At 41.0% G+C, this 22,873-nt stretch overlaps 2 protein-coding genes across 4 annotated transcripts in view; one reads left to right on the forward strand and one right to left on the reverse strand.

Moving 5' to 3' along the window:
• The window catches only part of RPRD1B (regulation of nuclear pre-mRNA domain containing 1B), a 92,546-nt gene extending 77,387 nt beyond the window's left edge, over nucleotides 1-15,159 (reverse strand). For 2 of the 3 annotated variants that reach the window (XM_050807253.1, XM_050807252.1), the window contains exons 1-3: nucleotides 14,554-15,159; nucleotides 8,147-8,276; nucleotides 548-681 (exon numbers count right to left, since the gene is read on the reverse strand). In XM_050807253.1, the coding sequence (XP_050663210.1) occupies nucleotides 548-681; nucleotides 8,147-8,276; nucleotides 14,554-14,704 (415 nt within the window). In that variant the 5' untranslated portion in view covers nucleotides 14,705-15,159. The remainder of the gene's footprint in view (nucleotides 1-547; nucleotides 682-8,146; nucleotides 8,277-14,553) is intronic. The other variant, XM_050807254.1, reaches the window with a different exon arrangement.
• A 29-nt stretch (nucleotides 15,160-15,188) lies between these two features.
• TTI1 (TELO2 interacting protein 1) overlaps nucleotides 15,189-22,873 on the forward strand; it is a 50,376-nt gene continuing 42,691 nt past the window's right edge. The window contains exon 1 of the mRNA XM_050807012.1: nucleotides 15,189-15,248. The gene's annotated coding sequence lies outside the window, so the exon portion shown is untranslated. The remainder of the gene's footprint in view (nucleotides 15,249-22,873) is intronic.

Genomic DNA, 22,873 nt, shown 5'->3' on the forward strand with positions numbered 1-22,873 from the left:
TGTTGCAGTGAGCCAAGATCACACCACTGCACTCCAGCCTGGATGACAGGGTGAGACTCTGTCTCCAAAACAAACAATCAATCAATTTTAGACAGACACCATGCTGACAATCATAAGGATATGTTTCAAACGCACATCTACATTTAATTAAACCAAGTTCTTAAAAAGCTAAGAAACTTATCCAAGGTCCTATTGTAGTTAATGGCAGAGCAAGGACAAAATCTTAGTCCAGGCTACTTCCTAGTTCACCACAACTCTGAATAACTTCATTGTTCCTTTCCCCGTGCAAGGAAAGTCTCTGAAAGACAGAAGCAAGCCAAGGAGAACAGAGAGCAAAAGTCAGGGTGTGAGAGGATGAACAGCATGAATACTAGAACCAGGCTTACACGCTGTGAGCACTACATAAATTCTCACCATCGTTCATGATCATCTCTCTGAAGAATCATAAAATCGCTGGTGGTTCACAGCAAACCCCACTGCAGCTTTTCATATGTGATTCGAAAGTAGGCAAAGACCAAGAGCTGTAAACATGTGGTGATGTTTCTACCTTTGGGGGGAGGGCTCTTGGAGTCCTCCATAGACAGCTTCAGCTGCTGTATGAACTCGCCGCCATACACACTTCGTTCTTGCCAGATGTTCAGCAATCTTTCTAAAGGTTTTTTACAGCCTTCATCTGCCTCTCTGCCCAGAAAAGATGAAAAGATATATATAAGCTTAAGATTTTGTTTTTAATTAGGACAGATCTACTTAAAAAAAAAAAAAAAAAAGAAATCAACAACTGACTAAATGATTTACACATTTAAAAGCAAAAGAATAAGGTACATATTCTAAAACTTGGATACCCAAAACCTGACCACAGACTACATTCTGCCTGTAGTGGGAGGGATCATGCCATAATCGAAATCAAATAAGACCAAAAGTCAATGGCCAATTTTTAGACAGAAAATTATCAAAACTCCATCTTATCAATTGTGATAGCTTGCTTTTTAAAGACGACGTTAATTAAAATGTGCTGCCAGACATTCTGCTGGAAATTAAAAGTGGATCAGAACTCTTACAGATAGAAAACTGATTTTAAAAAACCAGATGTTTAAAACAGGAAATAAATTCACTGCAACCCATCAATCCTAACACACCAACACCTCTACATGTATAAACACAATCATATACATGTATATGTTAAGACTCATTCCAGTTCTAACCACTTCATAATCATTTTAATTGTGGGCTAAGTCCATAGTCCAGGTTCACACAAAGGTATCTGATAATCTCAGGACACACTTAATAATGCAGTTCTTCAGAATTTATATCAAAGGATATGAATTAGAAGTAAAATGTTTTCCCTTGACATGTTAACTCCTGAAACAGGACATAAACGACCATAACTAGCACTCACTGAGAACCAATTGCGTACAATAAAATGTCAGACAGCAAGCAGAAGATTGGGTTAGACTTTCTGAAAGCAAAGGGAATTCAGTCACCACCCACTGTTACCGTGAATTGTTCTGTTTTGTGAGGAGGTTTAAATAGCAACGATCTTATATTGAATGACTTTAAACAAGAAGGGATACCTCGACATCTTAGTATCTAAGTTAAATGGCTTTTAGTAGGAACTTCAAGAAGAAACCATGCCAAATTCAACTGAAATGGGAACTCTATTCACACCCAACCATGACAACACTTTAGTAAACTCAAGGCGAACGGAGGTTTCAGCCTCACCCGGTCAGAGCATCTTTCTTATGAATTACAGGTGGTCAATTTCACTGACTAAAGGACTCAATCAGGGTACATAACAATTAATTCTTTTTTTGTTAAACTTTTTAAAGTCAGAAGTGAGGGTCTGGTTAAAAAAAAGAGGAAAACATTTCTACTGCTAAGTTTAAAAAGCTTAAAAATATGACCCAATTACTTGATATTTGTGATAAAACACTTTTACTCCACCTTCAAAATATATCCAGAAATGAGTTACTTCTCATCTTTTCCTCTGCTATCAATCTGGCCCAAGGCACTATCATCTCTTGCCTGGACTACTACAGTAGCCTCATTACTGGTCTCCCCGCTTCCACCCTTGTCCTCTTACAATCTACTCTCGAATTTTCAAAATATCATTTTAGCTGCTGTACTAAGGCAGACCACGTCACTCCTTTGTTCAAAATTGCCAACATTTCTTCCCAGTATCCCTCAGAATAAAAGTCCTTATAAAGACTCCAAGGCCTTTCCCAACCCAGCTGTTATTTCCCTGGCCTCATCTCCTACCCACTCTTCCCCACCCCCATCCTGCAACCTCCTGCCTCAACAGCTACCCTAGCGCGGCCTCAGAGCCTTAGCACTAGAAAAGTTTGCTTTGCCTGAAACTACATTCCCCATGTGGCCACCCACAAAGCTCCATCCTTCTACTCCTTCAGGCGGATGTTTAGTCACACCACCTTCGGCATGTCATTCCCTAATCTCCACGTTGAAAATGACACTCCCTGCCCCTACTCAATTTTTTTCCATACAACTTTTCTGGTATGTTGTATATTCAATAGTTTACTTTTTGTTTACATGCTTTCCATTTGAACGTAATTTCCACAGGGGTGGAGATTTGTCATTCTCTCCCATTGCTATATGCCCTTGAACAAGCACGATAAATATCTGTTAAATTGTAATCTTTTTCAAAAAAATGTATATGGGTTTCAGTAAGTTATACAGTTACTCAACTTTCAACAATCATCTTACTGTATCAAGGTCATGTCAGAAATCAACTAAGCACTCCTCGGCTCCATCAATGAAGGTTTACAGAATACAAAGAATAAGAAGGCCTGGGTCCTGACCTCTAGGGCTCGACTCAGCAACCCCTCAGACCTGTTTAGTCTCCTTTCCCTACCCGACCTGGAACTTTGCATTCCAGCAACACCCACCCGTATGTATTTGCTACTCAGAATTTGTTCTCTCATGTGCATGTATGTGCCTTTGTTCATGCTATCTCTTCTTCAAATAGAACCGCCAAAATCGAACAAGGCAAAGGGAAAGGAGTAGTTCAGGTAGCTGAAGTATATGGGGGAATGTGGGGAAACGGCAGAAGAATCTGGAAGCCCCGAATGCCATATTAAAGCATGTGGCCTGCAGGCAACGAGAGGTCCCTGATGTGATCAAGTGTATAGCTTAGAAAAATAAAGTCATTATAATTAATAAAACCAAATTGCAACTAATCAGAACTTAGTTAACGAACTAGCTGGTACTTTTAACATACAATCTGTTTGCTGCAGATTCTCTATTCACTTAAAACAAGGAGAAACCATTATCATGAGAATAAATTCTTATCAAGGATTTAGTTAAAAAATAGGTGGGTATCACAACACACACACACCATCCACCATTCCTGGGGATACTTGGGACTCCATTCAGGCTAAGACTGGTTTTGTGTACAGTTTCAGGCACAATGGAAAATGTTCAAACCTGTTATAAACGCAAAACATTTTCAAAAGGCTTTTACTACTAAAGGCCAAAAGGGGGGTTCCAGTTTAATTAGTGAATGTAACTAACCAGGACAGATATTTCCTTGAGCATTGTGGCAAATCAAGGTTTTGCTAGATAAGTTTCAAAGTTATAAATAAAATATTCAAGAAATCTTTCTACTGATTAGGTTTTGAAGGAAGTAGCTCCAGTGAAATGGAAGTCACTTTGGTATCTGGAATCAGACACAACCAAGGTAATAAAGCCATTATATAACAGAAAGAGCAGTATTTTCAGTATACTGTATACAGTATACAATAACTCCAATCTAAACTGAGAAATCTTTAAATGGAAAAAAAGACTAAACCATCTTTGCCATCAATCTATGAATAAAGTGGAAGATGGCAATAATTACATACACAACTTATTACACTGAACACTTAGTATTTTAATTCTGATTAATTAAAATTCAATCTCTTCATTTTTCAATATAGATAGCAAAACTGACCTTTGAGAGTGAAAAATGTGTATGACACACACAAACAGAATTGCTGCTTGACGTGCCAGCTGGACACCTGAGGCCCTGCTAAGCCAGCCTTGGGGGCCTTTTCTTCCTCCACAGTTCTACGGCACTTTTTCAGTACAACCACGGTAATTTGTACAACTCTGTCTTATCCCATGCACAGCAGGCCTATGGTAGGCCTACTAAGGGCAGGAATTCTAAGTATTCCCTACACTTCCAACAGTACCTCATGTAAAGCTGGTTCAGAAAAGAGTTAACATAGAAGGCCAGACTGCCACCCTTAGGGAAGTGCTTGGCTAGCGTCTGGGAACTTGGGATTTCACAGTGTCCCTACCATTTCCTAACTGGTAAGGGTGGTTTACTGGGCCTAAATTGTTTGTGCAAGCAATACAGTTCTTAATGAACACCTGATTTATTTCTGGGAGCCTAGAATTTTGGCAGAGGGTGTCTACATGACCAATCCGATAAAAACTCTGGGCACGGAGTCTTTAATGAGCTTTCCTGGTAGGTTACACATCATACACATCACAACTCAGTGCTGGAGGAATTAAGTGTGTTTGTGTAATCGCACTGAGAGGAGACTCAGAAGCTTACACCTAGAGTGCTCCAGTCTGCTGCAGGCACTGCATGCACATCACCCTCTGCTGCTGCTGCTTTGGATCCTTTAGCTGTAATGAATCACTGCCATGACTATGACTACATGATGAGTCCTGTGAGACCTTCTAGGGAATCACCAAACCTGGGAGTGGTCTTGGGGCCCACAACAATAAATAAACATCATGTGGGTAACTCCCAAATTTATGTCTCCAGAAATCAATTCTCTACTGAGCTTCAGACTATTTTATCCACCTACCTATCTGGCATCACTCCTTGGAATATTCACTAGCCATCTCACACTCGGCCTGGTCAAAACAAAACTCATGATTTCCTCCACCAAATCTTTTCCCCAATCTTCACTTCAGTAAAGGGCACCATCAGTCATTCACTTACGTCAAAAGCTAGAAATCGTCTTCGATTTCTCTTTTCACTACCAGCTCCCACTCAACACCTATAAATCCTATCAGTTTCACACTGGAGAGGTGGGGATCCTCCCACGAATGAAGCATTCAATAAATGGAAGCTATTAGTATCTTCCCATTGCTTCTGGGTCCTAGCCAATGTCACCTCTAGCCTGCACCACAGCAATATCCTCCAAACTCACGTCCCCGCCCCTCCCTTGGCCTTTACAATCCATCCCTCCACACTAAGCCACTTTTAAAGAGGGATCTTTTAAAAATGTATGTTGGAATATATCATTCCCCTGCTTAAAACTCTTCAATGACATCCCATCAGAAAAAAATCCTAACTCCCAAGTCTTACAGGGTGTACGTGACTGGTGCCTGTCCACCTCTCAGACCTCATCTGGATGCCACTTTTCCTTTGCACACTATGTTCTAACCACACCAGCCTTCATTCTGTTTCTCTTAGCAGGCCAAGATTATTTCTGCCTTAAGTTTTTCTTAATAGCTGCTCCTGCTTCGCACGATTACCTCAAATGTCATTTCCTTAGAGGCCTTCCTGAACCACACTGCCAGCGAGAGATCCTACTCTAGAACATCACTCTATTTTACTATGTCTGTATTATCCTGCTCTGAAAGTATCTTGCTCATTTACTTGTCTTCGCCTGCCTTGTTCATTGCTGCTCCCCCAGTGTCTGGATTCATACTTGGCATATAGAAGGCACTCCAATACATATTGAATGAAAAATGACATGGACAGCTGTCTCCTCACTGGGAAGAAAACAAGGCACTTGCATGAAAAAAAGTTTGCAGTCTGGTTAATTAAATTGCTATTCAAATCAAATCTATCCTATGAACTTGGCAGCTTTGTCAGACTTGAGAGTTTTTTTACTATTTGTTGGGGATGGAGGTATCTTTTATCATAAAGATATCCCTCATCAATTTAGTCAATAGTGACGGGTCAACTATCTTTGTTCATCAACTGGCCACAAAAAAAAGCATACAGAAAGTATATGTTAATTAGGCTACTCCTACTGTGGACAAGCTGCATCACGGTTGAAGCAGAGATGTTGGACTTTCTGTCCTAATAATGGGGTATAAGAAAGGAGATTGGAAACATGGGTATCCTGAATATAATATCCAAGCAGGATCTTAAAAGAACCAGAAGAAAGCAAACAGAAAGGAATTTGGGCTATTTTATTGAGAAGGACCAGGTTTATCTTCCCCGCACTGCCACTGAATCTGCCAAGACACCTAAAACCTGGCTAGTTTTTAAGGTGTTCCCAAGTGAAAAGGAATTTTTAACCCTGGTATTGCCCACCCCCTTTTCCATCCCTTTCTATTTACTTTTTGGTTTCAGAACAGCTAAAGATTACAGATTGTTTGTTTGTCTGTTTGTAATTTAGAGACAGGGTCTTGCTCTGTTACCAAACCTGGAGTACAGTGGTATAATTATAGCTCACTACAGCTTTGAACTCCTGGACTCAAGCAATCCTCCTGCCTCAGCCTCCCAAGTAGCTAGGACTACAGGTGCATACCACCATGCCTGGCTAATTTTTAAAAAGTTTTTTGTAGACACAGGGTCTCACTATGCTGCCCACGCTGAAATTTATAAATAAAACTGTTATGTTTACTATCGCTACAAGAAATCATTCCAGCCAATTCCCTAGACCAAACCTCTTCCATAATGAGTTAACATTAATTAACTCATTTAACAAATATTTACTGAACACCTACTCTGTGTCAGGGCAGACCATACTGTTGCCCAGCTCCTGGGACACCATTTACGTGGAGGCTATATAAATGGTATTCCTTCAAGCTACATAACTAAGCAGCTCTGTGCCAGACACTTTACTAGGTGCCTGGAATATAGGAAAAAACATATGATCTAATGAATGAGCAAAGAATGTGGAACAGGCATTGTACTATGTACTTTTAAACATACTGTCTGTCTTTACCCTCCCAACAACTCTTAGGAGATAAGTGGTACCCTCCCCCTTTTAGCCAGTTAGGAAATTTGGGTTCAAAAGTTAAGTAACACATCCCAGGTCACTCACATAGTGTCTGAGGCAGAGTTACCATCAATTTCTAAGAAATTGTGAATTAAATCTCATCAAAGCAAGAAAATCTGTCTATTTCAGATAGCTCCTCTAGTAGTCTGTTCTAAGCTTACTCTGTTATGAAGATGCAGTATTTTTTTCAAGTTAATAACACATTTTCCTACTTCAGTGTCCATGCTGATCAAAAGGTGAGCCAGTTATGTAGCTGACCAACAAAAACCATCTTTTTCATCTCTACAAAGCTAGGCGTCATTTCTTTCTCTTGGATTTCTAATTTTATTCCTTCAAACTTTTCAAATCCTGTAAGGAAAGCAGGACTTCATTTCTCATTTAAGGCCTTTCACTATATTTTAGACCTAATAACAATTTATGTTTAACCTACTAGTCTCCCCATTCATGTTTCCCAATTCCTTTTGCAAATATCTGTTTATATATTTACCTATAAACATAATATTCTAATGAATGATAGCTTTTCTTTGCTTTTCCTGGGCACCTAATTTGAGCCTACAGAAAGCTTTTGTTTTCATATGAAGTAATTTATAAGACTTTTAATCCAATGTATGCTTTCTATGGTATTAGTTATGTGTGTGCCACTCCTCTCCACCACAAAACACAATAGCATCAGGCTTAATACAAAATAGCCAGATCAAACACCTACTTTCCACACTAATAATTACTATTATTGCAGTTACAGTAATGACTACTATTTTTAGTAAACTAGACATCTAGAAATCCAGAAGGAAATAAAAAGGAAGGCATTTGGCAATTAATCACTTGCTATTACATTACTAAAAGGTTCCCTTACTAGTTAGCTTTGTTTTTTAATCATAAGCTAATGAGACAACTCAACCAAACCAAGGAAAATATCATAACCAAGAAATAAATTCAAAAAATGAAAATGAATATATCTAGAAGAAAAGATATGCCAGGCTGAATCTCTTAAATGTATCAGAGTGTTTACATGTCTCGATAGTTCTTGAGGGCTCAACAAAACATAAAACCACAATTTGGCCTCCACAACTCTCTGTAAAGTAGGAAGTTGTCAATTTACAAAGGCTATCACAGAAAAAAAACCAAAAAGGTGGAAAAGGTAATGAATTTAAAAACAAATCCAAAAACAGACAACATACCTGGCAACATGAGAAAAAGCATCCACAAGGACAGATTCAAATTCTCTAGTGAATTCAGGTCCTTTCCTTTTACTGTTCTGGATGACATCATTCGCTAAATACAGAAAAGTAAGCTTTCTATTTGATTTGGCTGAAAAAAAGAAAAGAAAAGAATTTAACTTACACCAAAGAAATTCTCAATTCACAATTCTTTTGCTGGGCTGCTCCTAAAAAAAACATTAAGACAAGTATTTTCTACCTGGGGGGGTCAAGTAGATATGTTTAAAAAGACAACCTAAGGAATAGGTTTGGGAATACCATTTTGGAAAAGAAAAAGAAAAACAATGGGCCATCTTCATTTCTGTGTTGTTTAAACCAGGGTAATTAATTGATAGTAAAAATTAAGATAATCCAAAGAGAATTCCTAAAGGATAAGCAGTCAATATTAATGTTAAAACTAAGGCTTTTATTTATTGCAAAAATGAGCAATTTCTAACTCACTTTTAATTATCAAATATTCCAGAATGAAAGACTGAGTTGGCCAGATGTGGTGGCTCATGCCTGTAATCTCAGCACTTTGGGAGGACAACATGGGTGGATCGTTTGAGGTCAGGAGTTTGAGACCAGCCTGGCCAACATGGTGAAACCCTACCTCTACTAAATATACAAAAATTAGCTGGGTGTGGTGGTGGGTGCCTGTAGTCCCAGCTACTCTGGAGGCTGAGGCAGGAGAATCGCTTGAATCCAGGAGATGGAGGTTGCAGTGAGCCGAGATTGCACCACTGCACTCCAGCGTGGGCGACAGAGCAACACTTTGTCTCAAAAAAAAAAAAAAAAAAAAAGACTGAGTTAAGTTTCAATTTTAAAATGGTTTCACCGGGCGTGGTGGCTCATGCCTGTCATCTCAGCACTTTTGGAGGCCGAGGTGGACGGATCACCTGAGGTCAGGAGTTCGAGACCAGTCTGACCAACATGGAGAAACCCCGTCTCTACTAAAAATACAAAATTTGCCTGGCATGGTGGCGCATGCCTGTAATCCCAGCTACTCAGGAGGCTGAGGCAGGAGAATAGCTTGAATCCAGGTGGTAGAGGTTGTGGTGAGCCTATATCATGCCATTGCACGCCAGCCTGGGCAACAAGAGTGAAACTCCATCTCAAAAAAAAAAAAAAAAAAAAGGTTTCTTGTAATTTTGCTCCTAAACTGAGAATTTCTCTGATACTCCAATAACCATAATCAATAATACAGAAGAATCTCTAGGTGCACCAATAGATATTAGCTCAAATACAAGTATACATTAACACTACATTCTTAATGAAAATTTACACACATGTTAAATCTAGATATGCAAAATTAGGGCTTTCACAAAAACCGTAATTCTCTCTTATTTATGTGAAATGTGGTTATATTCACTATTACTTTATATGTATCATACGTTAAAGCATAAAAACCTCATGCAACACGTCAGAGTTACAGTTGCTTTGGGGAACATTACTGAATTTCCTGGCTTCTATGCACATAATTTCTCAACTATAAAGTTACATCACTATGATTTTTGGTCCCAGTTTTCTTTTAAAAGAAATAAAGAAGAACATAATTAGATGTTTCAAAACACAGAGTTTTCTCCAGCGCTAAAGTACCTGAAAAACACAAGCTCTTTATTAATCTTAACACACCTGAGTAGTCCTTGCTCTATTTCTCTCTGAAACCAGTTTTTGAAATGTACAAATCATGTATACGTCTGACATAGCAGGCATAAGATCTGACATTTTAAAACGTAGCTACAGGAGGCTGGGCACAGTGGCTCACGCCTGTAATTCCAGCACTTTGGGAGGCCGAGGCAGGTGGATCACCTGAGGTCAGAAGATTCAAGGCCATCCTGGCTAACACAGTGAAACCTTGTCTCTACTAAAAATACAAAAAATTAGCCAGGCATGGTGGTGACCACCTGTAGTCCCAGCTACTCAGGAGGCTGAGGCAGGAGAATGGCGTGAACCCGGGAGGCAGAGCTTGCAGTGAGCCGAGATCACGCCACTGCACTCCAGCCTGGGCGACAGAGTGAGACTCCGTTTCAAAAAAAAAAAAAAATACAAAAATCAGCTGGGCGTAGTGCCAGGTGCCTGTAAACCCAGCAACTCGGGAGGCTGAGCTGGACAAATCACTTGAACCCGGGAGGCGGAGACTGCAGTGAGCCGAGATCGCGCCACTGTACACCTGGGCGACAGAGTAAGAGACTCCGTCTCAAAAAAAAAAAAAAAAAAAAAAAGAAAAAAAAATTAGCTACAGAAGAATAACCCAAGTTAAAAACAAGATTTTAAAGGCATATTACAGTTTAAACTGATGAAACTGATGTCTTAAATGCTCATAAAATTAAATATGGATACCCTGAATTGTTTTAACCTTTTGGTAATAGCCTAGTTTAGAAGGCCAACTGATAATACTAGGAACCTGGCGCTTTCTTCAACTGTTCTAATTATTATTCAAAAGCAGAACGAAAGTGTCAGTAGTTACAATACCTACTGTTGCTACAAAGGTATGATATGATTACGGCAAATCGCGCTTTTTTGTTAAAGCAAACCTTGCTCTGCAAAGTTGATGTAAGTGAAACTACCACACCTGTAATACCATGCAAGTTAGCAGATTCAAAAGCAAAACAGAACTTCAACAAAGCAAACTTCATTAAGTGGAGCTTTAAAATTCCATACATTTTATGTTAAAAAACCTAGAATCCATATTGTAAAATGTCAATGCGGACATTCAAGACCTGATATACTTTTCAGTAGACAAACAAGGTATCTAAGGGCCTTGAGAGCCAACGTTTTCACTGTTTACAATGCCAATTAATTTTCATCACCCCAGAACTTAACAATGGGGATTTATTTACATATTCAACATCCTCAACAGTCAACATAAGCACCATGTGTGTCAAAGTGATATGACAAAACCCTAGAGCTCCTGAGCACACAGTCACAATACACACAACATGCACACCCTCCATTCCAATCCTGGGGGACAACTCACTTGTTCAGATTTCCTAGATGACAGAAACAGGTCCTTTCACCCACTACCCATGCCCACTCCAAACTGGTCAAACTAGTTGTTGAGTAAAATTTAAACAACTGGTTAATCAAAACTTTTTACTTGTTGACTGGTTTTGGCATCTAGAGAAAGTCTTAAAGTAATTCTGGGATAAAAGCCCATTTACCTATACTCAGGCCAAGATACAAAACACCATTAAAAATACTCATTTAGGAGCACTTTACACCAAACCTATTCCATAAAGAAGGGGAGACATTCTACTTAGAACGGAGCTCAAATGCGATAAATTAAGAATTATTCCTAGAAAATGGAAAGATAACACATCAGGAATAGAAGTATTTAAGCAAGAAAAAAAGTTAATTTTTGTAAATCTCATATATTTTGAAGGCAACTCAGAGACAGTCTGTGAGCATCTCAGCTAGGAAAAATGACTTCACCCTAGATAGAACCTACAGGGCTAATCAATCTGAACATTAGGGCACAGAATCCTTTTCCTTTAGTGTGGGGGCATTTTCAGTTCAAGAAAGCAGCATGGATATTTGGAAGCTAGGTCTTGATGCTTGGAAGAGCATCTTTTTTTAACTCTGCACTGTCCAGTAAGTTAGCCACTAGCCACGTGTGGCTACTGGAACACCTGAATTGTAGCTGGTAAAAATTGGTAACTAAATTTTCAATTCTATCTACTTAAAACTTTAGTTCCTTAGTCACACATTTTAAGTGCTCCATAGCCACATATGCCAAGTGGCTACCTGTTGGATGGCACAGATAGAAAACGTTGCTATTATCACAGAAGATTGTATTAGATAGCGCTGTTTAGATCCTTCGTTGTTATCATAGAAAGTTGTATTGGATAGCGCTGTTTAGATCCTTTACCCAACCATGAATATTCTATCAGAGACCATGATTTAATTCCTATTTTTAAACTATGTAACAGGCACCAGGCTATATCTTGTGGTGTTACAAATAAACAAGAAGGTCTAGTTTCTCCCTCAAAACATAATCTAATGACAAAGATGTAACCAGTTCAAATGAACAGCTAGTAGGAACAAATCAAATGCTAAACTGGTATGACGGGGTGGAAGGCACTCATTAATTCTAATAAATGAAAGCACTACAGTTTGGTTGGGGTCAGGTGACCACCTTCACTTATTAAATGCACAGAGACACTGAGTACTTGAAAAAGAACACATTTTGGCATCAGGCAGCCCTGGGCTCATGTCCTAGCTATATGTCTCTGGACAAGGCATTTAATCTCTCTATACCTTTATCGTCTCATCTATAAAATGAGGATAATAATGCTGGCCTACTTGCAACATAAGGCTCTACCATATAAGATTAGGGATAACGGAGCTTCATACTCAAATGTACTCTCTAATTTGCTTTTTTTCAGTAACTCAACTAGCGTGAGGTGAAGAATCAAGAAAGAGTCACGAAAGAAGTGACACCTGGCTGCGCGCGGTGGCTCACGCCTGTAACACCAGCACTTTGGGAGGCCCAGGCGGGAGGATCACGAGGTCAGGAGATGGAGACCATCCTGGCTAACACGGTGAAACCCCATCTCTACTAAAAATATAAAAAATTAGCCGGGCGTGGTGGCGGGCACCTATAGTCCCAGCTACTGGGCAGGCTGAAGCAGGAGAACAGCGTGAACCCGGGAGGCGGAGCTCGCAGTGAGCCAAGATTGTGCCACTGCACTCCAGCACGGGCAACAGAGCGAGACCCCGTACATCCACTTGAGACGGACTTTAACTGCCTTTTGAGGTCCCACCCAACAGAATTCTATACAGTGGCAATTCACATCTCAGCAGACTCTACAAATAATTTCTGAATGGCACACTGGGGTACATGAAGAAGGCCCCATAAACTCCAGGCTCTACCGCTCCCCGCAACTGCCCGAAAGGCTGCGGGGATCCCTATCTTAGTACAGTACGCAATACTTGGAGGGTCCCTGCTAAAGGGCTAGAACTGGGTCTTCTAAAAAAAATCAAGGATTTTGGTGTTTGCCAGCCTGATGTAGTCTGAGCCTCAACAGTTCAAAACCCTTGAAAATACCACTTAGCCACTTCAGTTTCCTCGCCTGTAGAGCAGGACATCTGTGGTGTCCTCAACTCACCGATAGCAGAGAATACTTGTAAAGCCACTTCCTTTGCTATAAAGGCCTACCACATATAGGGTGTCCGGAGCAGCTCGGAGCTTCATTTCTTCAGTCTTCCATTATGAAACTCATCAGGGAGTGCAGGTGCCCATCTTTCCCCACCAGACCGTAAGCAACTTGAAGGCAAAGACCATGCCTCACAGTGAGTAATCAAAAGTCTCATCTCACCATAATCTGTTGAATGCCTACAATGTGCCTGACCCCGTGCTAAATGTTCATTTGGATTATCCTGTTTACTTCTCACCACGAGATGAGTCTCAATTTTTCCTCTTCTGCAAAGTTCCTACTTTATAGGGCTTCAATAATTTTTTTTGATGGCAATGTATGTAAAGATATCAGTACTGCACTTCGCATGTAATAAAGACATAGTAAGTATCAATTATCCATTCTGTAGATAAGAAAATGAAGGGACAGACAGGTTAAGTTGCTGGGGTCAGTAAGGCGGCAAAGTCAGACTTAAATTCTAGGCAGTTGGCAGAGGCAACACGCTATAAGTGTCCAAGCCAGTGCCTGGCACATAACAGACTGAGTTCAATGAATGTCTGTCAGAACCTGAGCAGGCCCTGAAATCAATGACAGCTGCATGAGAGGAGAGGAGAGGTAAGGTCTGGGTCGGGTGGCTCCTTAACCTAAGACGGGAAAGACTATCTACTTCACAGGGCTGTTCTAAGGACTGAGTGTGAGGATATATATACAAAGGTCTTAGGATAGTGACTGGTATGGAGTAAAGGCTTTGTAGGGGGTAGCTATCCTTGCCTCCCTCTTACAGATGAGAAAACAGAGACACAGGGAGATGAAGAAACTCTCCCACTATTATTCAGCTGGCAAGTCGCTGAGCCAGCCAGCACTCGATCTGCGGAGTCTAACTCCGGAGCCCACTGGCTTTTACTCCAAATACCCAGCACTGGGCCTGACATGCTAGGGCCAGTGCGGCGCTGAATGCAGCCGAGATAATAACAGCCACAGATGTCAGGCGGAAACTGAAGGGAAAATGGCTTGATGAACTCTAAGTCTGGACACCTGAGTCCCAGTCCGTGGAACCTCCGACAAGTACCTTAAACCTTCCCGGACCTCAGTTTCCTTCTTCGAGAAATGGGGCTAACCTTGTCTCCCATCTCAGAAGCTCGATCAGGCCTGGAAAGCAAGGCTCAATGAAGAGGCTTAGAAGGGCCTAACGTGTGGGTGGGCGAGAGGACAACCCGGGGACCGTCCAAGGGGTGGGGAGTTGGTGTTTACCTTTGCGGAGCTCGCGGTGCCACACGGAGACGATGGGTCCCGCGTGCTTGCGGTGGTGGATGAGCCAAAGGGACAGGGTCTGCACGCTCTGCTGAGAGTTGCTCAGCTCCGAGAGCTTCTTCTCCAGCGCCGACTCAGAGAAGGAGGACATGGTGGCGGCAGTGAGGCCCGGCAGGGAGCGGCCTGGGCCGCCCAGTGCGGCGGGAAGAGCGACGGCACGAGGCCGGGACCTCACCTGACAGGCTGCGGGACTTTTTACCGACTGACAGACGGCCAGGGGTGCAAGGAGGGGGAGGGGATGGGTCTCCGCAGTAACAGCCGCCCGCGCCGCCGCCACAAGATGGCCACCCGACCTCTCACCCTACCGCGAGAGCGGGGTCAAAGGGCAAGGGCCAGAGCAGCTGGGCACCGAGAGGCGTCGGAGCTCTAGAAAACCGTCCCTTTGAAGGCGACGGCCTGTCTGAACCTCGCGCAGACCACTTCGAAGGAGACAGAGAGAGGGAAGGAACGTAGTTCCCCCGGCCCCCGGAAAGGGCTTTGACCGCTCAAGCCCGCACGCCTGCGCAGTGGATCTCGCCGGAACCCTTTTTCCCGCTCCCTCGGAACCTTTCTGGCGCGGTACGGCGCGCTACTTAGCGCGTCACTTCCGGCGAGGCAGAGGAGGCGGGAGAGTGAGGGAAAGGCTGGAAGACGAGGTAAGGGAAGAGTGGCGGGAACCAGAGGGAGCCCAACAGCTGGGACCCCGTAGAGGGGTATCCTGAGGGGACACTGAGGCTGAGAGATCATGATATGGGTATGGGAGGGGGGTTTCCTTTCTAATCTGGCGGGCCCCAGGCCGCACCTTTCCTCCGTACGTGTTCGGTTCTCTGGCTGTCCCCAAAAACACTTAGTTTTGGTTCTTCCAAGCCACCCACGTGCCCTTTTCATGCCTCCAGGCCCTGGCGCTCGTTCTCTCTCCGAAAGTGACATCCCCTTTCTCACCTGGTGAGCTCCTACTCAGCCTTCCGGAGCACCCTTTAATGTCCGATTCTGACCTTTTAGTCTGTAACAGCGCCGTCATGAAACACATTTGGGCTCTCAGCTCTTAAGTGGGTTCTCAGGGTGTTATTACATGCTGCTCTTGCCTTCTGGGGGTCCAGTTGACTTTTTCGAACTTAAGTGAGGTGTTAACTTTAGGGAAAAGGTGGAGGGAACTAACTTACCCTTCCCAATGTGTCTGCTGACCTCATGTTAAGACACGCTATTTGAGGCCTGGCGCAATGGCTCTTGCTTGTAATCCCAACCCTTTGGGAGGCCGAGGCGAGAGGATAGCCTGAGGACTGGGGTTCAAGACCATCCTGGGTAACATAGCGAAAATTAGCCAGGCATGGTGACGCTCACCTGTAGTTCCAGCTACGCGAGAGGATCCCTTGAGCCCAGGAGTTAGAGGTTACAGTGAGCTGTGGTCGTGCCACTGTACTCCAGCCTGGGCGACGGAGCAAGACTCTTGTCTGAAACAAAACAAAACACTCTGTGAGACTCTAAACCTTGACCTTTTTTTTTTTGAGTGTTTAAATCCCAGTTATCAAAGCAGGAGAGAAATATCTTTCTTACTGCCACAGGGGTGATGGTAGGGAGTTAAGTTATAGACGTAAGAGAGTTTTAAAATTTCGTGATCGTGGTATAACTTCCTAGTTGTGGGCAGACTGTAGTTTAGGAGACGTTCTTCTAATTGATACCTGCTTTTGCTTTTATTGCATTGTATTGCAGTTCTTTGCTTACATGCTTTTACCCCTCCTCCAGACTAGAATCATAATCATAGCTAACACAGTGAGAGGTTACAATGTGCTAGACACAGTTCCCACACAGTAACTCATTTAATCCTCACAACAAAGCTATGATGTATTATATTATCCCCCTTTTGACAGCTTAGGAGAGGTAAAGAGAGGTTAGGCTCAGAGAGGTTAAGTGACTTACCCAAGATCACTTTACTAAGATTTGAGGGAAGGGGCTGCAACTTAGCCATCTTTTTGGCTGCAGTTCCTGATTTATCAAGTGAGTTAGTGTAAAAGAGGTGAATAATCTAAAATCATACAGTGAGTATCTAGTCATAACTGAGGGCTTTTGTGTCAAAATTTAGGTCTTCTTTCCATATTAAGTAACAGTGTCATATGCTGAGCGCTTTTATACCAAGTCACTGTCTGTTAAGCAGATTACATACTTTTTAAATTTAATTCTTACATCAGTCTTAGGAGTTGAGATTATTATTACAATCACTATTTGATAGACCAGAAAACATAAAGCATGGTTAAGTACCCTATGTACTTGGACATAGATAGGAAATAGCAGAGGCAGGAGTCAACTTAGGTTTATCTTATATCTGATCCCAAATTCTTGATTCCTGAACCAATAGTTTATTCATTCATTCAGCAAATAATTTTTCACCACCTATGTCCAAAGCACTTTTCTAAGCTAACAGACAAAATCCATGTCCTCGGGAACTTACCTTCTACTGAGAAAGACAGAAAACCAAACGTGCAAGTTTAGAATAAGTCAGAAAGTGGTAAGTAACTTCAATAAAAATCAAGAAGGTAAGGAGGATAAGGAATGTGTATGTGTAGGTGGGCAGTCTTTTACTTATGCTTCTCGGAGAAGGCTTAATTGATGAGGTGACGTTTCAGAGAACAAGCCATATGCCATGGTTCCAGGAAGAGGGAAAACCAAGGTTATACCATTTTTGGCATTTTGGAGGAACAGCAGAGAGGACAATAAAGCTGGAGTGATATGAACCAGAAGGGTGGCTGGAAATTAACTCAGAAAAGTAGAAAGGGACTGCATCACATGGGGACTTGTAGGCAATAACGTAGACTTAGATGTTACTCTGAATGAAATGAAGTCCATTGGGCAGTTTTGCACAAAGAAGGAGCATTGTGGCTATTAGGTAGAAAATAAGACAGTAAGGGTGCAAAGGTAGAAGCAGGAAGAACCAGTCTGGCAGCTGTTGTAGTAACGGTGAAAGGATAACTCAAACCAGGGTTGTATCCGTGGAAGTGGTAAGAAAGGGACAGTTATGGGGATATTTTAGAGGAAGAGGTAACAGGATTTGCTGATAGATTGGATGTGGGGTGTGAAAGACATATGAGAGTTCAGATAGCTCCAAGGGTTTTGGCCTAAGCAACTATAAGAATAGAGCTTCCATTTACTGAATTACAGAAAAGAGTTGGTTTGGGGAGTAAGAGCAAGCATTTGTATTTGGACATGTCCATTTGGAAATGCCTATCTGAGTATAGATGTCTAAGGGGCAGTTGGGTTTATGGGTCTAGAATTCAAGGAAGAGCGATCTGGGCTAGAGATAAAAATGCGAGAGTCGTAACAGGGAATAAGGTGTAAAAAGAGACTGAGTCCTAGGACACTTCAATATACAGAGGTCTGAAAGATGAGGATGATAAGATTATGTGATTTTTCTTAAGCTTGTTAATAGCTTGTTAATATTAACTACTCTAATTGATTTTCAAATATTGAGCCAGCCTTTCATCTCTGAAATATACCCCACTTTATCATGGGGTGGGTGTGGGGGGGGGGGGTGTGTGTGTGTGTATTCTACATACTGCTGAATTTCCTAATATTTTGTTTAGGATTTTTGCATCTATATTCATGACAGAAATTGGTCTATAGATTATTTAAATTTTTGTATTGCCTTTGGTTTGGCATCAGGATAATACTGGCTTCATAAAATGGATTGGAAAGTGTTTCTTCTTTTTCTGGAAGAGTATGTGCAGAATTGGTGTGAATTCTTCATTAAATGTTTGGTGGAATTCTCCAATGAAACCATCTTGGCTTGGAGATTCCCTCCTTCACTCCTCGCTTCCCTCCATCCCTCCCTCCTTCTTCCTCCCTCCCTCCCTTCCTTTGCTTCTTTCTTTTTTTTCTGGAGTTTTTAAGTGACAAATTCAGTTTCTTTAAAAGTTATAAAGCTGTTAAAATAATCTCTTTCATATGGTGGTTGTGTTTTTTGAGGAATTAACCACTTCATCAAAGTTGTCAAATTTACATGGGTAAAGCTATTTGTGGTATTCCCTGTCTTTGTTTTCTGTTGCTTATAACAGAATACCTGAAACTAGGTAATTTACAAAGAAAAAGGATGCATTTCTTACAGTTATGGAGGCTGAGAAATCCAAGGTCAAGGGACCACATCGGGTAAAAAACCTTCTTGCTGGTGGGGACTCTGCAGAGTCCCAAGGCAGTGCGGGATATCACAGGGCCAGGGGGCTGAGTGTGGTAACTCAGGTCTCTCTTCCTCTTATAAAGCCGCCGGTTCCCATGATAACCCATTAATCCATTTATGAGGGCTTATAAGGACTGCACTTCCTAATACATTGGGAATTAAATTTCTGCATGAGTTTTGGAAGGGACAGATATTCAAACCATAGCATTCCCATATTACCCTTTTGATATCTGCACGGTCTGTAGTACTATCCCGTTTTATTACTGATATTGGTAATTTCCAATATCAGTGTCTCTTCTCTTCTCTCTCCTCTCTCTTTCTCTCACTCACTCGCTTGTCAATCTTGCTAGAAGTTTGTCAATTTTATTGGCCTTTTCAAAGAACCAGTTATTTATTTCATTTTCCTTCTCTGTTTTCTGTTTTCAGTTTCGTCAATTTCTGCTCTTTATTATTTCCTTCTTCTGCTTGCTTTATTTCGCTCTACTTTGTCTAGGTTCTTGTGGTAGGAGTTTACCTTTTTTATTTGAGACTTTTCCCCTTTTCTAACATATGACTTAGTACTATTAATTTACATCTCAGCATGGCTATAGCTGTATCCGCAGATTTTGGTGTGTTATATTTTCATTTTCATTCATTTCCATGTTTTTTTTTTCTAATTTCCCTTCCGTGGATTATTTAGAAACATGTTGTTTAGTTTCCAAGTATTTGGAGATTTTCCTGTTATCTCTCTGTAAGTGATTTCAAGCTTGATTTCATTGTGGCTGGGGAATGTCACTCTGTATGATTTCAGCTCTTTTAAATTTGTTGAGGTTTGTTTTATGGCAGGATAATCATCTCTCTCAATATATGTTCTATGAGCACTTGAAAAGAATGTAGGCCAGGCATGGTAGCTCATGCCTGTAATCTTAACACTTTGGGAGGCCAAGGCAGGAGGATCCCTTGAGCCTGGGAGTTCAAGACCAGCCTGGACAACATGGCAAAACTCGGTCTTTACAAAAATACAAAAATTAGCTGGGCATAGTGGCATGTACCTGGAGTCCCAGACACTCAAAAGGCTGAGGTGGGAGGACTGCTTGAGCTCGGGAAATTGAGGCTGCAGTGAGCCATCATCGAGCCACCGCACTGCAGCCTGAGCAGTAGAGTGAGACCCTGTCTAAGAAAACAAATAACAACAACAAAAGAATGTGTAGTCTGCTGTTGTAGGATAGAGTGTTCGATAAATGTCATAGATCCTGTTGGTTGATGGTGGTGGTAAGTTTTTCTATATCCTTGCTGATTTTTGGTCTGGTTATTCTATCCATTGTTGAGAGAGGAGTATTGAAGTCACCACCATCCATTCTTGTGAATTTATGTGTTTCTCTTTTTAGTTTTGTACATTTTTGTTTCACACGTTTTGCAGCATATGCATTTTAAGATTGCAGTATGTTCTTAGTAGATATACCTGTTATTCATTGTACTCTGTCTCTGGTAATTTTTTTCTTCTTTTGCTCTGAAGTATACTTTATCTGGTACTAATATAGCTAATCTTACTTTCCTTTGATTAATGTTTGCATGATAATATCTTTTTCCATCCTTTGATTTTCAACCTGCCTCTATCTTTCTGCATAGTGAGTTTCTTAAAGACAGCATGTAGTCGGATCATGTTTTTAAATCCACTCTGACAATCTCGGTCTTTTAATTGATGTATTTAGACCTTTTATACGTAATACAATTATAGTTGACCCTCTGTATTCATGGGTTCCGCTTCTGTGCATTCAGTCAACTGTGGATTGTAAACACAGTAGACCCTTGAACAACACAGATTTGAACTGTGGTGGTCTATTTATATGCAGATTTTCTTTCCTTTCTGCCAGCCCACCGCTGCCTCAGCCTACTCAAGGTGAAGACTAGGATAAAGACCTGTGTAATGATATACTTCGAATAGTAATTGTGATCTTCTTTTCTTTCTTTCTTTTTTTTTTTTTTTTTGAGATGGAGCCTTGCTCTGTTACCCAGGCTAGAATGCAGTGATACGATCTTGGCTCACTGCAACCTCTGGCTCCTGGGTTCAAGTGATTCTTCCGCCTCAGCTTCCTGAGTAGCTGGGACTGCAGGCACCTGCCATCATGTCTGGCTAATTTTTGGATTTTTGTAGAGATGGGGTTTCACCATGTTGGCCAGGCTGGTCTTGAACTCCTGACCTCACGTGATCTGCACACTTCAGCCTCCCAAAGTGCTGGGATTGCAGGCGTGAGCCACCGGGCCCAGCCTGTGATTTTCTTAATAACATTTTCTTTTCTCTAGCTTGTTTTATTGTAAGAACACAGCATATAATACATACAGTATGTAAAATTATGTTAAACAACTGTTTGTGTTATCAGTAAGGCTTCCAGTCAACAGCAGGCTGTCAATAGTTAAGTTTTTGGGGAGTCAAAATTTATAGAGATTTTTGACTGCTTGAGGGGGTTTGCACTCCTAACCCCCACATTGTTCAAGGGTCAACTGTATTTGAAAAAAATAAAAAAAGATAACAATACAACAGTAAAAATGATACAGATTTAAAAACAATATAGTATAACAACTGTTCACATAACATTTACATTGTGTTAGGTTTTGTAAGTAATCTAGAGTTGGTTTAAAATATATGGGAGGATATGCATGGTTATATGCAAATACTACACTATTTTCTATAAGGGACTTGAACATCCTCTGATTTTGGTATCCATGGGAGTCTTGGAACCAATCTCTGGTGAAAACTGAGAGATGACTATGTTTTATTTTTTTCTGTTTATTCTCTTTTTCATTTAGCTGCTTTCTTTTTCTAGGCTTACTGTGGATTACTTGAATGTTTTTTAGAATTCCGTATGATTTATCTGTGATGTTTTTGAGTGTATCTCTTTGTATGTAGCACTTTTAGTGGTCCTTCTAGGTGTTACATTGTGTGTACATAACTTATCTTTACCTAGCAAAGTATAGAAACTTTATTTCCTTTTATGTCTCTTTACTTTCCCCATTTATCATATAAATGTCTTAAACATTTTCTCTGCATACATTTAGAACCACGTCAGACAGCATTACAATTTTTGCTTCAACTGTCAAACATGGTTTTGAAAACTACTCAAGAGGATAAGGAAAGCCCTTATAAATTGCATTTGCACATATTTTTGTATACCATGTCCTTTCTTCCTCCTTAATGTTCCAGGATTGCTTTTCTTTTCTTCTTCTTTTTTTCTTTCTTTCTTTCTTATTTTCTTTCTGTTTAGAGAACTTTCTTTAGCCATTCTTTTACAGTAAGTTGACTGGTGACAAATTCTCTTTGTTTTCCTTCTTCTCAGAAGTCTTGATTTCCACTTCATTCCTGATGAACATTTTTTGCTGGGTATATGGTTCTGCATTGATGTTTGTTTGTTTCAGCACCCAAAAATTATTGTGTAACTTCTTTCTGGCCTACATGGTTTCTGATGAGAAATCTATTGTCATTAGAATTGTTTTCTCCCTTCTGGGCAGGGTGGCTCGCATGTAATCCCAGCATTTTGGGAGGCTAAGGTGGGTGGATCACTTGAGGCCAGGAGTTTGAGACCAGCCTGGCCAACATGGTGAAACCTTATCTCTACTAAAAATACAAAAATTAGCTGGGAGTGCTGGTGCCCACCTGTAATTCCAGGTACCCAGACGGAGGCAGGAGAATTGCTTAAACCTGGCAGGTGGAGGTTGCAGTGAATGTATATGGCGCCGTTGCACTCCAGCCTGGGTGACAGAATGAGACTGTGTCCCAAAAAAAAAAAAATTGTTTCTTCCCTGTAGACAAGGTATAATTTTTCTCTGGATGCTTTCAATATTTTTTGTTATTAGTTTTCAGAAATGAAATTATGAAGAGTCTTGGGATAAATTTCTTTGGGGTTCACTCAGCTTCTTGATATATAGATTTATGTCTTTGCCAACTTTATGGCATTTTCAGCCATTATTTCTTCGAGTACTTTTTCAGCCTGCCCTCTTGGTCCCACAGGTTCCCTGATGCTCTGTTTATATATTTTTCAGTCTGTTTTTTCTCTTTTGTTCAGATTGGGTAATTTCTATTGTTCCATCTTCCAGCTCACAGATTTTTTTCTTCCCTCCATTCTGCTGTTGAGCCCATCC

The sequence above is a fragment of the Macaca thibetana genome, chromosome 10 (genome assembly GCF_024542745.1).
Source record: "Macaca thibetana thibetana isolate TM-01 chromosome 10, ASM2454274v1, whole genome shotgun sequence".
In the NCBI taxonomy this organism is placed as follows: Eukaryota; Metazoa; Chordata; class Mammalia; order Primates; family Cercopithecidae; genus Macaca; species Macaca thibetana.